The sequence below is a fragment of the Chinchilla lanigera genome, unplaced genomic scaffold (assembly GCF_000276665.1).
Source record: "Chinchilla lanigera isolate Chin_1 unplaced genomic scaffold, ChiLan1.0 scaffold00071, whole genome shotgun sequence".
In the NCBI taxonomy this organism is placed as follows: Eukaryota; Metazoa; Chordata; class Mammalia; order Rodentia; family Chinchillidae; genus Chinchilla; species Chinchilla lanigera.
In genome coordinates, this window is record NW_004955472.1 from 2525265 (window position 1) to 2538438 (window position 13174).

General features: G+C 50.6%; 1 protein-coding gene across 6 annotated transcripts in view; it reads left to right on the plus strand.

Moving 5' to 3' along the window:
- B4galt1 (UDP-Gal:betaGlcNAc beta 1,4- galactosyltransferase, polypeptide 1) overlaps positions 1-10789 on the plus strand; it is a 45405-nt gene extending 34616 nt beyond the window's left edge. For all 6 annotated transcript variants that reach the window (XM_013522995.1, XM_013522991.1, XM_013522992.1 and 3 more), the window contains exons 3-6: positions 3113-3300; positions 6048-6170; positions 7727-7831; positions 8043-10789. In XM_013522995.1, the coding sequence (XP_013378449.1) occupies positions 3113-3300; positions 6048-6170; positions 7727-7831; positions 8043-8175 (549 nt within the window). In that variant the 3' untranslated portion in view covers positions 8176-10789. The remainder of the gene's footprint in view (positions 1-3112; positions 3301-6047; positions 6171-7726; positions 7832-8042) is intronic.
- Positions 10790-13174: the final 2385 nt, after the last annotated feature.

A 13174-nucleotide genomic window follows, 5' to 3' on the forward strand; every position in this document is an offset into this window, starting at 1 on the left:
CCCCCGTGCATCAGGGTTCTTTAAGGCTGAAACTGCAGTACTGAGGTTTAATTGCAGTGCTGGCTCTTTGCGACACGTGAGTGTGCTTTAGGCTGCAGTTGGGGCACTAAAAGGCTCACGGCCACTGTCCTGAGCGAGCCTTCGGGGAGGAGCGAGGTGGGAAGGGTGAGTGCTTCCTGTAGCGGAAGGTGGGTGGGACTCCGAGGCCTTTCTGCTTATGAGGAGAGGTGAGTACCCAAGCAGTTCATCCGAAGAAGCCCAGGAAATGCTTTACTTTTCTGGAACCCCAAGGGAGGAAGAGGAGTATACACTCTTTCTCTGCCCTTCTGCCCGTGTGGTGTTTGCAGGGGCCCTGGCAGGTAACAATACCTGCCATTCTTTTTTTTTTTTTTTTTTTCCGGTACTGGGAATCGAACTCATAACCTCCCGCTTGCCGGGCAATATACCTGCCATTCTGTACCACGTACCCACCCTCCCCCTGGGTCGTGCAGGTAAACCCAGGGTGGGCGGAGGGAAGGTAGGAGTGCTTACAGTGTAGTTCAGGTTATTTGGAAAGTTGTCTTTCCGTGTTTAAGTGTGGTTCAGACCCTGGGGAAGTGGATGAGCGGCTCAGGTTGGAGCAGCTGTGGGATGAGGGTGAAGTAGATCTGCCTGGGCTTCTCTAGCTGCCGTTCCTGGGCCTCGGCTCCAGAGGGGCTCGTTCGTGATTCCAAACGTCTGGTTCTTTGGAGGGGGAGGGTTTGCTTAAGTCAGCCTTAGGCATTTGCTGAGATAAACAGAGATGGCCACCAAGATGCCCTGCCCTGGTTTGTGGAGTACACACCAAGAAAAGGGGCATGTCCTGAGCTGGGCAGCCAGCCACCCTTGGGGTCTTCTACTGCACGGGGATAAAAGGCGTTACGAGATCACTGCCCTTCATTTGTTAGAAAAACGGTCAGGGGCTTTGTGCTAGGAAAACTAAGCCTGGGCTGGGGTGAGGATTGTGAAAAAATTGTCCAGATGATCGATACGCCATGGTTTTAGAAACACCTCTCCCATGCCTGACAGACACCATAACCCCAGTGGGTATTAGCGCTTTGTTGTTACAGTAATAATTCCAATATCTTTGTAGTTGTCATATGCAGTTTCTAAACTTCCAGCTCTTTTGACCCATGACTTACGTGGAGTTAGCCAAGCTCAGCTTCCAAACCAGCTCTTACCTGGCGGGACAGCCAGAGAACACAGGCTGCCTTCAGGCCGCCCTCACCTTTCACCACGCATGGCTGGAAGGCTTTGTCACGGGCTGAGGAAAGGCACTTGCGTGTAAGCTGTGTCCTTAGTTCATTGACTGTCCTCTTGGCTGCTTTTTCTGACTTCCTGGTTCTGATCTTGGTCTGAGGAGTTTGTTTCTGAGTCATCCCCTGAGGCCGCAGCAGTGGCGTCTGTGTTCTCTGTACACACAGGCAGCGTTGTGAAGTGAGGGTTCCAAATTTTCTTTGGGGGTGGAAAGAGGATTTTGCACATTCCACTTCTGAGATTATAGATGGATTACAGGCTCGTGGGACACTTTCTGCTCAAAGTAAAAGAGCCTGATCCTAGCAAGGCATGGTGGTGCACGCCTGTAATACCAGCACTTGGGAGGCTGAGGCAGGAGCATCTCTGTGAGTTTGAGGCCAGCCGGGGCTACATAAGTGAGTTCAAGGCCAGCCTGCACTGCATAGTGAGACCCTGTCTCAAAAAAAAAAAAAAAAGGTGTGGTGGTGCATACCTGTAATCCCACACTCAGGAGGCTGAGGCAGGAGGATTGCTGCAAGTTCGAGGCCAGCCTGGGCTACAAAATGAGTCAAAGGACAGCCTGAAATGCATAGCGAGACCCTGTCTCAAAAAGACCCAAAAAAACAAACAAACAAAAAAACAATACAAGGAAAGAGACCCTGATCTTTCGGTCCCCAGAGATGTAGAGAAGAGCATAAAGTGAGGATTCCAAAGTGTGGGCCTTCTTTTCTTCGTCATGGTGGTGTGAGGTTGGCATGAGCAGCTAGGCGTGAGGAGTAACACCGTCAGAGTTGGGGCCCTCCCTGCTGACCCAGAATGATAGGTCTCAGTAGGAGCAGACCCTGCCCACAGTGTGGTAATCCCTAAGAGGACACTGGCTGGATCTTCCCAGAAGCGGTTGCCATCTGTCACTGTATGTTGAAACCCACCCGTCAGTTCACATGTTCATTCATTCGTTGTTCGTTCATCCGTCTAGCCAGCGGTCACTGCTTACTGAGCTCTTATTACCTGATGGTAGGGCACTGTGTAAATAAAAAAGAAAAGCTCTCAGCCTTCATTAAACTTATATTCTTGTAAGGTACACCAAAAGGAAACAAGATAAGTCAGTAAAACATGAAATATCCCTGTACCTGTAGACGTGGGGCTAGGCCCCGGTGCCCAGCACTCTGCAGAGGTACTCTCCCTCTCATATACCCGAAATCTCTCTTGACTGTATCAGCCTGATTCCTGCTCTATTCTGTGAGCACGTGAAGGCAGAGATAGAGTTAGGTGTGCTGTAATTCTCTGGCACCTAGTTTGGTGCCGGAGAGACACGTGGAAGGCACACAATGTGGTCATAAAACCACAGTCAACCTTGTAAAGAGGGCAGAAATGAGAAGCCTCACGGGCATCCAGCCATCACCAGCTTCCTGTGTGTCTTTCCTAGAGTTCGTCACCACTAAGTGAAAAAATAAATGACACACGTCTTTTAAGTGCTTTTTTCACCTTTTCTTTTAAGAACCTCTTTATTTGTTTAACGGCTCTATGATTCCATTTTAATGGTTGCACCATGACTATTTAACAAGCTCCCTGGTGACGCTTACAGCAATGTTTGCAGTCTCCCGTGGTGCGCACCTTGTAGTGGCTGTTACGCAGGTCTTCACACAGGTGCGAATCTTTGCGTGCAGGCCAGACTCCTGAAAGTGGTATTGTTGGCTTAGAGGATTGATACTCAGGACTGATTTGTGGAGTTCGGGGCGGGAGAATGAGGCCCAGGAGCTGGTGAGTGACCGTGTGTAGCAGCGAGTCACCGGTCCCTGTGAGCGCTGCGCTCAGAGGTTGTATCCTGTCTGATTTCACTTTTTTGTTTCTGCACCAGGCTGGAGACGGAATGTTCAATCGTGCGAAGCTCCTCAACATTGGCTTTCAAGAGGCCTTGAAGGACTATGACTACAACTGCTTCGTGTTCAGTGATGTGGACCTCATCCCGATGGATGACCACAATGCCTACAGGTGCTTTCCACAGCCACGACATATTTCTGTGGCAATGGACAAGTTCGGATTTAGGTAAGAGATGTTTGACCAGAGTTTGCAGCGTGTGCGTCGCTGCCTTCCACGTCGACTGGGAAAGGCAGCTTCTCTGCCTGTGGTGACTCTGAGCTGTCTGAGAAGGCCGCCTCAGAAACGGCTGCCTTTCACACCCAGAGTCAGTTACTCTTTGAGAGGGAAGAGGAAGTCAGAAACGCCCGTGACCTCCGCACATCCGGACAAGAGCCATTTCTAGTGCTTGGGGTGGCTCTCGCCTTTAGACGCCGAGCAGGTGCATGATTTTCTTACTTTCTGCCCCTCCCCCCATGTAGTTTGGAAAGCAGATTGGAATAATCCCCCTGCCCCACTCAGTCCTTGAGGGCAGCCCGCCCAGGAGATGCTCTTGGCGCTTTAAGAAGGATCGAGGAGCGTGATTTTGGTTCCCAGCAGAGCACAAGCCTCCGCTTAAACAGAGCCCATACTCGCCCACCAGTGTGAGTGTGCCTTGGTGAGGGCCGCTGACACCCGTCCCCAGGGTTGAAGGTGTGATCCCAAGTCTGCTGGCATATGGGGAACGTGGCCTTCTGGTCCATCGTTTTATCTAGAAGTGAGTGAGGTGGGGGACTTAGTAGTAGAGTGCTTGCCTCGCCTGCCTAGGCATTTGGGTTTGATCTCTAGCCTTACCCTGCAAAAAAAGCTTGAAAGTAAATAAATTACTTTGTTCCATAATTTATCCGTTTTATTATATTAACATAAAAAGTTTAAAATTATAACCTGTCCATTGAATAACATAATCTTTCCCATCCTTGCTTTAAATAAACCTGAAACCCCAGGTAGCTGTGCTGTGGGGTGGGTGCCCTGAGTGTTACGTACACCTGGTTTAGGCTGAGTACCCAGTGTGTTTGGCCTGTGTGGACAGGAGGCCTGTGGTGTAGATTCAGCTACTTTTTACCCTTTTCTCATTTTTTTCTTCCCACCATCCGCTGCTAGGGGCATGAGAGCTGTGAGAGGAATAAGTTGCTATTTTAAAACAAGAACATTTGAATGGAAAATCACTTTAAGCCTCTTGAGAAGTCTCAGCTCTTCGCTCCCTGTGTATCTTCATCTTTTTGACACACACAGATTTGTGCCCTGCCCCCTGTCACTTCTCCTTTGTAGCATACAGTAAGCCAGGATAGGGCCTCCGTGACGACGCAGTTCTTTACCGTGTCACCGTGTTTGGTTTAGAGCGAGCCAGTCAGGTTCGGGGACGGGACAGATGCACCAGAGAAAGCAGCAGACCCCAGAAGCCGTCCTCTCAGCTTCGCGTGTATCTCCACTGCAGTGGCTAATACCCACGTCTATCAAACATGGGTTCTCAAAACACCTTGTAGGTGTAACCCCCTCCAGTTTAAACCCTAACATCAAAGCTGTGGGCAGTAGCAGGAGGTAGTACAAAGGGTGGGCCTTAACCGAGGTCACCTAGGTAAGAATGTGCTACTTTAAATTAATGAAAGCAGGCAGTCAGATTCCTGATACACTTTAAAATGATTGTGTTTTGAACGTCCTGTGTTCTGTGTGACTTGACTGACTTCCCCTCAAAGTCTCAGCTAGAGCTGAATTTCTGGCGATGGGATTTTGTTCCTTTGGAGGCCAGTGTGAGCCTAAGCGTAGTTTGGAGCTGCATTTAGGGTCGACGCAAGACCAAAGAAGGCATTGGAGAACCCACAGGAAGACCTTTGTGTGGCCTCTGGGGCACGTTCTAATTCTTGACATTTCCTATCAATGCTTTCTCTGTGTCCCTTAAGAGTCCACTATTCAGAACCATTAAAATATTGAAATATAAAAAGGTGTGGAAGGAGGAGAGCCCAGATGCCTTGCTTCTTGGAAATATGTAAAAAACAGATTCACCATTACGCATTTTCCCAAGTCAGGACAAAGTAGAAATTTCAAAGGAAACTTTATATGCGCAAATTCTGAGAATTCTGCTTCACTTGTAAGGGTTAGCGTTCAGGCGAGTGTATCCCTGGACGAATGACAGCTAAACCGGTAGCTAGGACAGGATAACAAGGGGGAGCACAACAGAGGAGCTCCGGGAGACTAATACAGTCGCAGTTCAGGACCTCCGGATAAGGTCGTCCTCACAGGGACAGGGCACATAGGAAGCGGAAGGCTGAGCCGCAGTGCAAGAACTGGGCTCCTTCTTGTCGGGGACATTTTCTAAATCATCACAGAAAAAGCACTGTGTTCTTGGAAAGAGGTGTGTGTATGTATTTTCACACTGGGCGTGGAATCTAAGGCCTTTCCTTTGGGCTACATTCCCAGCCCTTTAAAATAATTTTTAAAAAATCTCTTTGAGGCAGGGTCTCTCTAAATCACTAAATAGCTCAGGCTGGACTCAAACTTGTAATCCTTCTGCCTCAGCCTCCCAGAGCACTGGGATCACGGTGTGCCCCACCATACCTAGATATTTTTTTTTTTTGCCTTTTTGAGACAGGGTCTCACTATGCAGCTCAGGCTGACCTTGAGCTCGCTTTGTAGCCCAGGCTGGTCTTGAACTCGCAGTGATCCTCCTGCCTCAGCCTCCCAAGTGCTGGGATTACAGATGTGTGCCACCACACCCAGGTGATACCTGGATTTTGATATGTGTCTTCTCTAAGATAATCTGAACCTTGATATAAAAGCAAAAACATACAAACAACCTCTTATAAACTCCCAACAAAAGATTCCAGAGAATAAAAGCAGCATGCTTTATTTTGGAAATGTCACAGCTTACTGACCGTGGGTCCTCTGTCTGTTCTCCCCAGCCTACCGTATGTGCAGTATTTCGGAGGTGTCTCTGCTCTAAGTAAACAACAGTTTCTTACCATAAACGGCTTTCCTAATAACTACTGGGGCTGGGGAGGAGAAGATGATGACATTTACAACAGGTAAGAGCCTCAGCTTAGAACTGTTTTTTTTTCCTGTCAGTCTTCTCTGTCAGTGTTTGAATCAGTGCGTGTTTTTTTTTGTTTTTTTTTTTTGTTTGTTTTTTTTCCGGTACTGGGAACCGAACTCACGACCTTGCGCTTGCCAGGCAGGCGCTTTGCCGCTGAGCTAAATCCCCAGCCCCTAGCGCGTGTTTATTTACAGCGCTTGACTCTCAGCTGGAGCGCAGGTCCCAGCCAGCCCAGACCTTAGGTGTGGACTCCTGTGGGTCCAGCAGGTACTGAGCAGGGTGTTTAGAAAAATTAGCTTCTGAGATTTTTGGGTTAGCTTTGGAAAACGTAAACCGGAAGCCAAGTGAAAGGGTGAGCCTCCTGTGATTCGCCACCTGCCATTTTGTGCTGAAGGTGGGAACCGACATCCTTCTTAAAGATTGGATATCTCACTATGTTTTCCTTTCGGTGTGAAATGCTTCCTTGGGCAGAATCCTGTCTTTTCTCATAGAATCTTCGTCCTATATTTTTGTTTTGGAGTATTTTTACCATCTACAAAAGAAGATAGTTCAGTGAACTTTTATTGACACCCCTGGTGGTTTACAACCCCCACAGCGCGGCCTCCCGCCCTGCCCGCATCCCAGGGCTCTTTCTAAGCAGGCACATTTTTATCCTGTGGCTGTCATCACAGGGGGTGACAGCCCACGGCCCCGAGGATGGACACGCGGCGGTGGTGGGACTGGAAGGGTCGGTGGTGTGTGGCACAGCCGTGATGCGTGTGTTCTGCACTTCCTGTTCACCGTGCCAGGCGTACGATCAGCGCTTGGGGGAGGGCAAGGCCAGCGACGTTCAGGTCCCGGATCAGCCAGTATTGCTTCTGACTTTGGTGTTTATGCTGCCAAGCTTTGATTTTGGTCCTGAGGGACCAACACAGGATCTTGTACCCACGTGGGCTGCCCTAGTCTTGCTCTCTGTGCCAAAGGCCCTTCCCCGTGGCCAGTCATGTGGGAAACCGCGCATGGTACCGACACTGGCGCTGTTTCTTGGTGCCCTCTGAGAAGGCTTTGGGAGTCAGCCTTTGCCTTTCTGTCCAGCTGCACACCTGCCGCTGCCTGCCCGTGCCCTGCTCTCACCTCCCGTACCTTCGCAGGTGCCGTCCCAGCTGCCCGAACTGCTCCGGCAGACCCGTTTCTCCTCGGCTTGGTTGTGCTCAGCCTTGATCCAGCTGAGCTCGCTGCTTCTCTGTCTGTGCCGTCCTGGCCGCACCTTCCCCTTCGGCGCGGCTCTGCGGCAGCATCTGAGCATCCACGCTGCGCTCTCTGAGCTCAGACGCCCCCAGCGCCCGGCATGTGCTAGTCAGGGCCGCAGACTGCAGAACCAGTCGCGAGAAGGCGCGCAGTGGGAGTGCGAGTTTCAACAAGTGGAGCGGGGTGCCCGCCTGACGCCGGGGTGCCCGCCTGACGCCGGGGTTTGGGTGGGCGTGGGCGGATGACGGCCTCGCAGCTCAGGCTGTTACACTGAAGCCTGTGGTGCCCGGTGATGGTGACTTGCTCCTGTGCTCTTTGCAGGCTGGTTTTTAAAGGCATGTCCGTATCTCGCCCAAATGCTATGGTTGGGAAGTGTCGCATGATCCGCCACTCCAGAGACAAGAAGAATGAACCCAATCCTCAGAGGTGTGTTTGCTCATATTCCTCTTTTTCACCTTTTAAAAAGGGGCAGGCTGCAGGGCCGGGGCGGGTGGAGAGGGCCGTGTGCCTCTAGGGACGTGGAGGTGTTCGGTCTGTGAGCAGGGGCCGGTGGAAGGAGGGTGGTGGGAAAAGGACATTTTAATCATTTTTTAGCGTTTCTGATTTGACGCCTTCCCTGCGCTTTTTTTCCGTGCAGGTTTTCCCGAATTGCACACACGAAGGAGACCATGAAGTACGATGGTTTGAACTCACTCACCTACCAGGTGCTGAGCGTAGAGAGGTACCAGTTGTATACCCAGATCACAGTGGACGTTGGGACGCCAAGCTAGCGTTTTGATACAAAGAAGAGACTGAAAATGGCCAGGGACCTCTGCTGTACGCCTCTCTGCTGTCGGGCTGGTCCCTCTCACGTGTACAGTCTGCGTAACGGGTCCCACGGCTCATCATCCAGACGCCTTTGCAGGTGACCAGGAGGAGCGGAGCATTTTGCCTCCAGCTTGGCCTGGCATGTGGCTTCTTCACAGTGCAAGGTGTTGGTCACTGTAGAAGCTGTCAGCGTGTGGGGCTTCTCGACGTGTTCACAGGGTCACCCCAAAGCCTCAGAGCTGCACACAGCTGAAAACTGGTGACCGTGGGACTTGGTCCCATTGATGAAACTGCTAAATTATTAAATGGGTAAGAATTTTGCTTTAAATTGTGACTTTTAAATTGTGACTTCATGAAAAATTGGAGACTGCTGCTAAAATTGATTGGTATGATACCTTTTGGTTGTCGAGTTTTAACAGGAAAGTTTCCACCGGTCTTATATGATGTCCCCTCCCCCACCTTCTCCCGGTGGTGTGCAACTATTACAATCACTGTGTGTTGTGTGTCTTTTCAGAAAAAAAGGATTTTAAAACTTGAGCCTTGAACCTTTTCCTGCTTGTGAAAGAATCCCAAGGCAACTTTAGCCATCAAAGCAAAGGTCCTGGGTATTGTCACTCACAGTGCCTGTCTCCAAGTTGTCTGATTTTTGAATGTAAAGACTTTTTAAAAGAAGCAGCGTGTAGTATTTTAAAAAATCAAGTTTTAATTATGGTGTAGCTTGATTTTTGTGTTGATCCAAATTTGCATAGCTATTTAGTGTTAAGTCATGACAATTTATTTTTCTGGGCATGTTATGTAAACTTGAATTGACTATGTATTTTTTATTGTGTTTTAAATATGGGAGGGGACTGAACTTGTTTTAGGAGAAAAAAAAAAATGTATGCTGTAATGGCCACAAATGGGCCTTTTGATTTAGCTGGCAGGCCAGGTTTTATGAAGAGCAAAATCACCTTTGGGTCCTTGATGTGGGTAAGGCCTTCTGGCCAGCGTGGTCCTGCCAGACCTCTGGGGCAGAGACCCGGGAGCCAGGCTCAGCCTGCTGGGCAAGCACGCCCCACTCCTCTGACTGACCCCGTAGGGCCCCAGGCTGTGGGGTTGTAAATAACAGTAGTCAGGTTGTTTACGCCCCCTCGCTCTCCCGAGCTGGAGGGAACCTGTGCTCCAGGCAGGGACTGCGCCCCAGAGCCTCTGCAGCCATACTGCTCGGCCGCCCTGCAGTGCCGGTTCTTCTGCTCCCTGCCCTGCCTCGCTCCTTCCTTCCTCCTGTCCCCTTCAGTTCCTTTGCCTCTTGCCCGTTCCCTAGAACTTGCCTGTGGCACTCAGGGTCAGACGGCCTATTCGTTCTCCAGCATGACTGTGCCTTTTAATTAGTGATGCAGACCCACACCCCCGGCTCCTCCTGGGAACTCTGGTGCCTGAAGCCTCCCATTCCCCCTCAGGGTTTTACAGGTGCTCCCACCCCTGTCACGCTAACCCACAGGGGTCCTTCACAAACCCACCTCTCCTTGGGTGAGATGGCCGGAGGCACTCCGACCACAGAATGCCTTCCCCAGGTCCATCCTGGGCTCAGGTCCTAAGGCTCGGCTGCCTGTCCTAGGGTTGAGCCCTTCGCTGTGGCAGCCAGGACGCAAGCCACTGCCCTCCTGGGCCCAGCCCTGAGTGAGGAGCTGAACGATTGCCTGGGCCCTACCGACCTGTGCCTTTATCGCTTCGAGCGTCTTGATGCTGACTTGGTTCTTTTTCCAGAAGTCTTTGTTTTGGTTAGAAGTTACCTTCCTCTGCAGAGCAGGCAGGCCAGTGCAGGGCGTTCCTCCCTCGGTTCCCCACGCCTTAAAATGTTATTATTCCAACTTGGACTGACTGCACTGAGAGAGTTGAGATAAACGCAGAGGCCTTTCTGTCCCTGATCCTGACTTTTCCAAAGTGCCTTATAAAGGAAACAAACGCCCTGAATGGTGAATTGTTACCTCCTTTACTCTTGAAATTCTGCATTTTTTGTGTGTATTTTTTTTCCTGTTACAGCTTCATTGATGTGAGTATGTGGTTCATTCTCAGAACCAAGGGAAATTCTGCTTCACCTGTACCCCCTGCGCGCCGACTTCCCAGCGCTCTCGGGGCATCCCCAGGCCCAAGGTACAGGGGTTTGCCCAGCCCATGAAATGCTGTGGGTCTGGGATCCTCACTGGACAGTCCTGGTCTGAGAGTGCAGGGACGGGAGTTACTGTCGTGGAAGTGACATGCGCTGTGCTTTTCCCTGCCTGTCCCGGTGACCCCCTGTGAAGCGGCCTTTGGGAAAGATCAAAGTTGGCACGGGAGGGTAAAGGAAGCGCTGTACTGGCCTTTAGCTTGACCAGGGTTTCTGCTGAGCACTGGCCCGGGTATGGAGTGCCTCACACAACCAGGAAACAACTTCCGTGTTCTCGGCATGCTGTGCTGTGTATTTTTATGTCTCACATATGCAAGTGTGTGTATTTACTGTGGGGGGCAATATCTGATCATGGTGTTCAGAACAGACAACTGTATTTTTGCCTGTGAAATCCAGTAATATAACACGAATAAATGACCCTATCTTTGTAACGCTCGGTGGCTTCTCTTCTGATTTCGGGGTGCTCCAGAGCTGGGGCTGCCGCTGGAAGGACCTGGGGGACGCACAGATGGGCCTGTCCTGCGCCTGTCTCGCTCGGGGTATCAAGGCTGCGCGGCTGGGTGGGGTGCGTAGGCCTCCCCGGAATCAGGAGTTGTCCCGTCGGGGCCCCATTTTCCTTATCTGTAAGCGTGAATAGAAACGCTTGGAGACTTTTTTAAGGCTTGGAAGAGATGATATATTTAAATCCATGACAAGACCCCTCACAGGTCCTCGCCGCAGAGTATCTAGTGCCATTTTAAAGTGAATTTTCCCTTTTGGTCACACTTGCTATTTTCAACAAATGCCAGGATAGTTCAGTACAGATCTCAGAGTGTGTTTACAGTGTAATTTAAATGGCATTATCCAAAGTAAGGTTTCCAGGAGGGCTAGCCAGGGGCTCCAAAGGCGGTTAGTTTTAGTTGTTACCTAGGTACTTGAGACAGTGTGTGTCTGGGGCGCGCTCGCTAGGGTGGCCCTGGTCGGGCACCAGCAGCCTCTCCCGTGCTGCTTAGGTTGATTGGCACTCCTGCAGAAGTGGGCGGAGGACGCCAGTGTGTGCAGCTGGCAGCCCGGCAGCCCACGCCGCCGCAGCTGTAGGCCCTGGCAGTGTGAAGCTTGGATGTGACCATTAGTTAGGAAACAGGAGCCGAGGGCACGCCCCTCAGGGCCACCCCAGAGTCGTCTGGCTGTCTCTGCCCGTCCGTGTGCCTGCTGCAGGGATCCCTGGTAAACGCAGGCCTGAGCAGGGGAGCCCCACGTGCAGGCGCGACCTTTGAGCAAGATGCCTCTGGACCTTGGGGCGTAGTGCTGCCTTACAGAGTCTGAAAAATCAGTGCTTTTCTCCTTCTCACACTAGCAGACTGCACTTCTGACGCCAGATGTGTGGCGATTTCTCCTGACCAGTGAGCACTTCGGTGGGCACCAGCTGGGTGTACTTACAGTAAAACTAACTCTGACACTGTCATGCTTGGAGTGGGATCCCAGAGGCTAAGCGCTCAGCCACAAGACGGTCCCCACCAATCGCAAATAGTAGTTTGTGACCAATGGGCTATAGACTGGGGTTCCCACAGCCACCTCCTAGCGTTCAGTTAATGCTCAGGGAATAAGCTTATACCTTCTGGTTTGGTATTACAGGACGTGACCAGTAAATAGGCACATGAAGAGAGGCGCAGGGCCGGCCTGTGGGAGGGGAGAGAAGCCGCTCCTCTCTCCCAGGTGTGCCTCCGTGCTTCCCCGTGTTAGCTGCCCGGGAGCTCATCCCAGCCCTGTCCTCTGGACACTGCATAAGCATCTGTATCATCGCATCAGCACGGCTTGCTGCGTCACCGGCCGTTGCTGACCCGCGCAGCCTGCCTGCAGCCTCCCCTCCCTGGTGCATGGTAGGTGGGGCTGAAAGTTCCCAACTAGTAACAGCTCGATCTTTCTGGTTACCAGCCCCTGTCCAGTAGCCCACCCAGAGTCACCTCACTGGAACTAAAGACACTCCTGCTACAGGAAGTTCCAAAGGATTTTGAGCTCTGCATCACGAACTAGGGTCAAAGACCAAATATTAGAACAGAAGATTCTCTTTATACTCCTGTTGCTCAAGAGATTGTGAAGGTTTTAAGACTTCTGTGCCAGGAACTAGAGGCAAAGGCCAAATATTAAATCAACATAAATCAAAGTGTCACAGAGGGCTTTGCAACCTGTAAGGTCTGGGTTAAAAGACCAGAGTGAAAAGTAAGTACACCCTTCCCCCTCCCAGGTCACACAGCCCCACACATACACATTCATGCTTAGCACATACAGCAGGCCTGGCATGTGCTCGGAGAAGCCAGGAAGCCTGAATTCAAATTTTGCAGCTGCCTCTTATCAATTCTATGAGTAAGCAAATGACTGCTCTGCCTCAGTTTCACGATCTGTGTAATAGGTATAATAACTATTTCTTACAGTTAAATAAAGCAGGCACAGTGGTGTGTACCTGCAATCCCGGCACTTGAGAGTCTGAGGAGTCAAGATTGAGTCCAAAGTCAGCTTGGACTATATAGCTAGCGCACTGCCGACCTGGGGTTACATAGTGAGACCCTGTATCCAAAAACCAAAACAAAAATGCACCACCAACAACCAAAAAACCCAAAAAGATTGAGTTAATAATTATAAATCACTTTGAATATGCCTTGTTCAAAAGAAGCATCAATCTTACAGATGCCTGCTGCATTTTTTAAAAAGGCTTGTGAGCACTTGTGCTGACACGTTGTATCAGTCAGGGTTTACTAGAGGAACAGATATAATAGAAGATAAACAAATGTACAAGGAATTACAAGTTTGGCTTACAATGGTCAGCTAGAGTTGGATGA